General features: G+C 40.6%; 1 protein-coding gene across 1 annotated transcript in view; it reads right to left on the reverse strand.

Moving 5' to 3' along the window:
* Positions 1 to 291: 291 nt before the first annotated feature.
* LOC138369557 (uncharacterized) overlaps positions 292 to 7,211 on the reverse strand; it is a 7,720-nt gene continuing 800 nt past the window's right edge. Inside the window, exon 2 of the mRNA XM_069332975.1 lies at positions 292 to 763. Within this exon, the coding sequence (XP_069189076.1) occupies positions 292 to 763 (472 nt within the window). The remainder of the gene's footprint in view (positions 764 to 7,211) is intronic.

Genomic DNA, 7,211 nt, shown 5'->3' on the forward strand with positions numbered 1-7,211 from the left:
TTACTTGATTGCGTGTTCTGGTGTTCATAGTATCGAGGTGCTACGTTCTTAGGGTCCGGGTTTGAGGGGAAATGACGGAGAAGGTGCGTGAAAGGTGAGGAGAGGAAGGAGGGGAGAGGAAGGAGGGGAGAGGAAGGAGGGGAGAGGAAGGAGGGGAGAGGAAGGAGGGGAGAGGAAGGAGGGGAAAATAACTGGTAAGGAAGGGAAAAAAAGGAGAATGAATGCGACTGACAGGGATAAGAACGAGAGGTTTGAGTTACCGAGCACTTAGTGGTTAATTTTAAGTTTATTTTACGATTCGTTTGGTGGGTCTTGATGGGTCTTGGTGGGTCTTGATGGGTCTTGGTGGGTCTTGGTGGGTCTTGATGGGTCTTGGTGGGTCTTGGTGGGTCTTGGTGGATCTTGGTGGGTCTTGATGGGTCTTGGTGGATCTTGGTGGGTCTTGGTGGGGTCTTGGTGGGTCTTGGTGGGTCTTGGTGGGTCTTGGTGGGTCTTGGTGGATCTTGGTGGGTCTTGATGGGTCTTGGTGGATCTTGGTGGGTCTTGATGGGATCTTGGTGGGTCTTGGTGGGTCTTGGCGGGTCTTGATGGGTCTAGGTGGGTCTTGATGGGTCTTGGTGGGTCTTGATGGGTCTTGATGGGTCTTGGTGGGTCTTGGTGGGGTCTTGGTGGGTCTTGGTGGGTCTTGATGGGTCTTGGTGGGTCTTGGTGGGTCTTGATGGGTCTTGGTGGGTCTTGGTGGGTCTTGGTGGGTCTTGATGGACTGGTGGGAACACGGAACGTCCTCGTGATGAGCCAAATGCTCGTTTATCCAACAGCCGAACTACATATTTTTTTTTGTTATTGTGAAAATCGTTGTATACGCGACTCACAACTGATGAGGTTCGAACATTACTCGAGATGTGCTTCACTGACGCCCGGGTTTCTCCCGCCAACAACATGGCCGTCTCTCTCTCTCTCTCTCTCTCTCTCTCTCTCTCTCTCTCTCTCTCTCTCTCACACACTGGCATAACCAACACGTTACTTATCAACCACAATTGATAAGTAACATTACTCTTACCTCTGCTCTTCACTAAGGTTACACGCCGCTATATAACCTCCGTAATTACGGTTTACACCGGTTTACCAGTTTACTCTCGCCGAGTTTTAAGATTTATTACAGTTCACAAAACCAAAATAAGTTTTCGTAAAATCTTTAAATCATGCAGCACAATTTTAATAAAGAAATTACTAATTCACAAATCTATACGTTCGTGTAACAAACTGGTGGACATGGGCGTTCGTGTAAGATATTCGTCTTTGCTCTAAAGCTTAAAAAAGAAAGAAAGTTTAGTTTACATTTAAGTTCGAGATGCGTATTAATCTATTAGTAAGCCGTGAAGATGGAGTATAGTGAGGGAGATGAGAGCGCCTGGAGGTGGCTTGGGGGGCCGTCTGGAGATGGTAATCAGCTGCGCCTTGCAACCATTCAATCTGTGCCGAATGCATGCGGTTGATTGGTTAAGGAATCCTAATAGAGTCTATCCAATCCGAGGCCTCGCCGGTTGTGGTGGGATGGGTGGGAATCTGCACCAGCTAAGGAGAGCAGCAAAAAACACCGTCCACCATATAATCAGACAATCCAGGAGCTCCATGAACTCCTGAACACACAACCACTAAACATCAGACTGCGGTACCAAGCCACAAGGGTGTGGAACACCATCGAAATGTTTGAAGACCCAATGTTAGACTACTCCAAGATGACCCGCTCCCACAGCTGGTGGCCCAAGAGCCTCGATCCACTCAGTGAAAACCCAGCTCCACAATGCATAATTCCTAGATGAAATACTGATCAGAAATCCCTCCCACTCGTATCGTAATATATATATATATATATATATATATATATATATATATATATATATATATATATATATATATATATATATATATATTTATATATATATATATATATATATATATATATTTATATATATATATATATATATATATATATATATATATATATATGTCGTACCTAGTAGCCAGAACTCACTTCTCAGCCTACTATTCAAGGCCCGATTTGCCTAATAAGCCAAGTTTTTCTGAATTAATATATTTACTATAATTTTTTTCTTATGAAATGATAAAGCTACCCTTTTCACTATGTATGAGGTCAATTTTTTTTATTGGAGTTAAAATTAACGTAAATATATGACCGAACCTAACCAACCCTACCTAACCTAACCTAACCTATATATATAGGTAAGGTTAGGTTAGGTAGCCAAAAAAAGCTAGGTTAGGTTAGGTAGGTTAGGTCGACGAAAAAACATTAATTCATGAAAACTTGGCTTATTAGGCAAATCGGGCCTTGCATAGTAGGCTGAGAAGTGAGTTCTGGCTACTAGGTACGACATATATTATATATATATATATATATATATATATATATATATATATATATATATATATATATATGTATATATGTATATATATATATATATATATATATATATATATATATATATATATGTCGTACCTAGTAGCCAGAACTCACTTCTATGCCTACTATGCATGGCCCGATTTGCCTAATAAGCCAAGTTTTCATGAATTAATTGTTTTTGGTCTACCTAACCTACCTAACCTAACCTAACCTAACTTTTTCGGCTACCTAACCTAACCTAACCTATAAAGATAGGTTAGGTTAGGTTAGGTAGGGTTGGTTAGGTTCGGTCATATATCTACGTTAATTTTAACTCCAATAAAAAAAAATTGACCTCATACATAATGAAATGGGTAGCTTAATCATTTCATAAGAAAGAAATTAGAAAAAATATATTAATTCAGGAAAACTTGGCTTATTAGGCAAATCGGGCCTTGATTAGTAGGCCAAAAAGTGAGTTCTGGCTACTAGGTACGACATATATATATATATATATATATATATATATATATATATATATATATATATATATATATATATATATACCACAAGCACAATTAGGTGAGTACATGCGCTTACACAAACACACACACACATACAGTTGAGAGGCGCGACCGAAGAGCCAGAGCTCAACCCCCGCAAGCACAAATAGGTGAGTACACAGTGTGTGTGTGTGTAGCCCCCAGCATGGAGCCCGTACCTTGTCAAGCACAAGACGAAGCTGGAAAAAGTTCAGAGGTATGCCACTAGACTAGTCCCAGAACTTAAGAGACATGAATTACGAGGAAAGGCTGCGTGAGATGCACCTCATGACACTGGAAGACAGAAGAGTAAGGGGAGACATAATCACTACCTACAAGATTCTCAGAGGAATTGACAGGGTAGATAAGGATAAACTTTTTAACACGGGTGGTACGCGAACAAGGGGATGCAGGTGGAGACTGAGTACCCAAATGAGCCACAGGGACGTTAGAAAGAACTTTTTCAGTGTCAGAGTAGTTAACAAGTGGAATGCATTAGGCAGTGATGTGGTGGAGGCTGACTCCATACACAATTTCAAATGTAGATATGACAGAGTCCAGTAGGCTCAGGAATCTGTACGTATGTTCATTGACGGTTGAGAGGCGGGACCAAAGAACCAGAGCTCAACCCCCGCAATCACAACTAGGTGACCACACACACACACACACGCACAGCCTCCAATATAAAAGCGCCCTGGTAGCCTGGTGGATTGCGCGCAGGACTCGTAATTCTGTGGCCCGGGTTCGATTCCCGCACCAGACAGAAACAAATGGGCAAAGTTTCATTCACCATGAATGCCCCTGTTACCTAGCTGTAAATAGGTACCTTGGAGTTAGTCAGCTGACACGGGCTGCTTCCTGGTGTGTGTGTGTGTGTGGTGTGGAGAAAAAATAAATAAATAGTAGTTGTAGTAGAAAACAGTTGATTGACAGTTGAGAGAGGCGGGCCAAAAGTGCAGAGCTCAAACCCCGCAAGCACAACTAGGTGAATACATGCACACACACACACACACACGCACACACACACACACACGCACACACACACACACGCACACACACACACACACACACACACACACACACATATACACACACACATACACACACACACACACACACACTTCATATATGTTTAAATTTTCGGACCAAACAAAGAGAAGAGACCACTTTGGGCAATATAAAAATATTTACAGACCGAAACAGTAAGAATCCCATTTTCTTCCCGTCACCGTAAGTCCAGGGCCCACTAGCGTAACTTAACTTCCAAAATTATTTGGATACGGGCTCGCGCTAGAGTGGAAGGTTTGGGAAGGCGTTAATCCCTTTGAGTCGAGGATTTAGTGTTGGATTTTCTTTAATACTGTGTGATATAGCGGCGATTAGTACGATTGAGGCGCGTTGCTTCCAAGTGTTCTCGTGTTATGTTGTTTCTGTCTTTGTCTCTCTCTCTCTCTCTCTCTCTCTCTCTCTCTCTCTCTCTCTCTCTCTCTCTCTCTCTCTCTCTCTCTCTCTCTCTCTCTCTCTCTCTCTAGCAATGAGGAACCCAAAAGCTTGAGTCCCACCTCATATAAATTAAACAGATTTAAAACCAACAGAGTAATCAAGAAACCAAAGCTTGATTCCCCTTCATTTAAATTAAAGAGGGGCTTAAAACCTGCTTAGCTGTAAGGGAAAACCCCTCGTAGCCTGATTCCCCTCTCCCCCCCCATTATGGCCTTTATCACCGGATGAAATAAGAACCAATGTTCCCTGACGCCTGTCGTTATGAATCTCAGGACAATAAAGGTATATGGTACCACCAATGGGCCTTCTGGGATTACCGCGGGCCTCTCGGGACGGCCTATCCCAGGGTCATCTTCTTATCGTCTTGACCCAGACACTTGAAAATATATTTTAATAATACAATTATAATATAGACATTTTAGTTTAACATATACAAATATCATTATATATATATATATATATATATATATATATATATATATATATATATATATATATATATATATATATATATATATATATCGTCAATATAGAGTCAACTAACACAACACTTGTACCCCTTAATAGACTGTTTTACAGGAACTTCTTTTTGACGGCTCATAAAACGGAGGAAAGTGTCCTGAAAGTTATTATTAACAAGAACGTTACCCCTACAGACAAAAATCAGAAAATACAATTGACAATTTACTACAAAAAAACAGAAAAACGGCCAACCTACTCATGAAAAACTCCCCAGACACCAAGCAGAACGCCTTGAAGGAAACCAACGTCGTCTATGCCTTCACATGCCCACTTGGGGACTGTAAGCCCCAAAGAACTCAGTATATAGGCAAGACAACAACGTCTCTTTCTAGGCGATTAACAAGGCACAAACAACAGAGGTCCATCAAGGAACATATAATCTCTTCTCACAACCAGACCATCACCAGAGAAATCGTAACAAGCAACACAGAAATCATCGATAGATACAGCGATAGCAGGAGACTCGACATCAGCGAGGCACTACACATCACACATAAGTGTGTATGTTATGTTCTGCTTACCAACCATAGCCGTTTAATACGATGTTACACATTAAATCCTCTTAAAATATATATATATATATATATATATATATATATATATATATATATATATATATATATATATATATATATATATATATATATATATATATATATATATATATATATATATTGGGACTACACGTGCGTATATAAACCCTGGCTAACACCTACATTGACCTCAGTGTTGCACAACCAGGTGGCGCTGCCACTCACAGGGAATCAGGCAAATCCCGTAAGTACAGATAACTGGATCACCACTATAATTTTGTCCCCACTTCTTCTGAGACACTCGGCGCCTGGGGTAAGAGTGCAACCAGTTGTTTGAAGGAACTGGGTTCTAGGCTAATTGAAATAAGAAGATACGCTAGAGCTGCCAGCTTCCTTTTCCAGCGCCTCAGCGTGGCGATACAGAGGGGAAATGCACGCTGCATTCAGGATTCCTGCCTGCCATTTGAGGAGCTGAAGGAACTCGATAACTTATGATAATCATCTTCGTACCCTATATGTAAATATTTTTTGATACAAAGTTTAAATAAAATAAAATAAAATAAATATATATATGTGTATATACAAAAGAATGAGGGTGATAGGAGAAGAAAATATTAAAGTGTTCAGTGAGGATCCACAAGGTCTTCCCTGAGTGCTCTTGATTTTCTTTTCCGAGGCTATGTGTCCCAACATTTGCACCAGAGGTGGTACCTTTATTCTGATTGCCTTGTGTATTATACATGTTAAGTGTGTATGCCTGAAAGTATAACAGTATGCTAATTATATGACTTTTTGTTTGCAGGTAATGAATCTTCCAGGTGAAGCCAAGCTTTGAACTACCCTAGCGGGGAGGTCGGGAGCAGGTCAGTATAGCAGGTCAGTATAGCAGGTCAGTATAGCAGGTCAGTATAGCAGGTCAGTATACACATTCTTGTTTCCTCTAGCACCACTTGTTGACCTCTGAGGGTTATTAAGGTCACCATACAACACCATATACTCAACCTGTCGCTTTTCGTTCGTATGCATTACATTAGGGCAAAAAAATTGTCGTACTAGAAAAATGGAAGCGGCTGGCGAAAGTGACGTACTGTCCCGTTTTCTGTTGTTGGGGTCCTCTGGTAGGTTAGGAAAGGACACTTTACATAGACCGTTTTCTTGACGTTGGGAAACCTTAGGAGGGGACGAGCTGCTCACTAACCCGCAAGTTCGACGTTGATCTAAAGGCCTGTCAACCTCTGGAGAGTATGTTGTTTAAGATTTGCTACTTGGAACAAAACGTTCCATGCAGCACGGGCTATGGTGAGCCCGTAGACTTTTCCTGGAGAGTATATTACGACCACCGTATTCGCTAATATACTTTAGCAAGTATACTTAAGTCCTGAACATAGTCCAGGATCAAAGTCAACTCAGTGTACTTACACCGAGAAGCGCAAAAACCAGAAATTAACGTTATGGCAAATTAAATCCTTTTTTTTTTTCCTTATTAATTTTGTCTATAATTATCTCTGTATAATCTTTTGTATTGCCTGTTAACTTGTCTGAATTACTTCCTCCGACTTCAGTGTAGCATGCTCCGTTTTCTTTAAAGCTTTCTACGTTTTTAGTATAGCACATCCCATTTTCTTTATAACGTAATGCATTAGAGAATAGCATGCTCCGTTTTCTTTATAACTTCTCCCGAATTAGTTTAACATGCTCAGTTTTCTGAAT

This window comes from Procambarus clarkii, chromosome 29 (genome assembly GCF_040958095.1).
Source record: "Procambarus clarkii isolate CNS0578487 chromosome 29, FALCON_Pclarkii_2.0, whole genome shotgun sequence".
In the NCBI taxonomy this organism is placed as follows: Eukaryota; Metazoa; Arthropoda; class Malacostraca; order Decapoda; family Cambaridae; genus Procambarus; species Procambarus clarkii.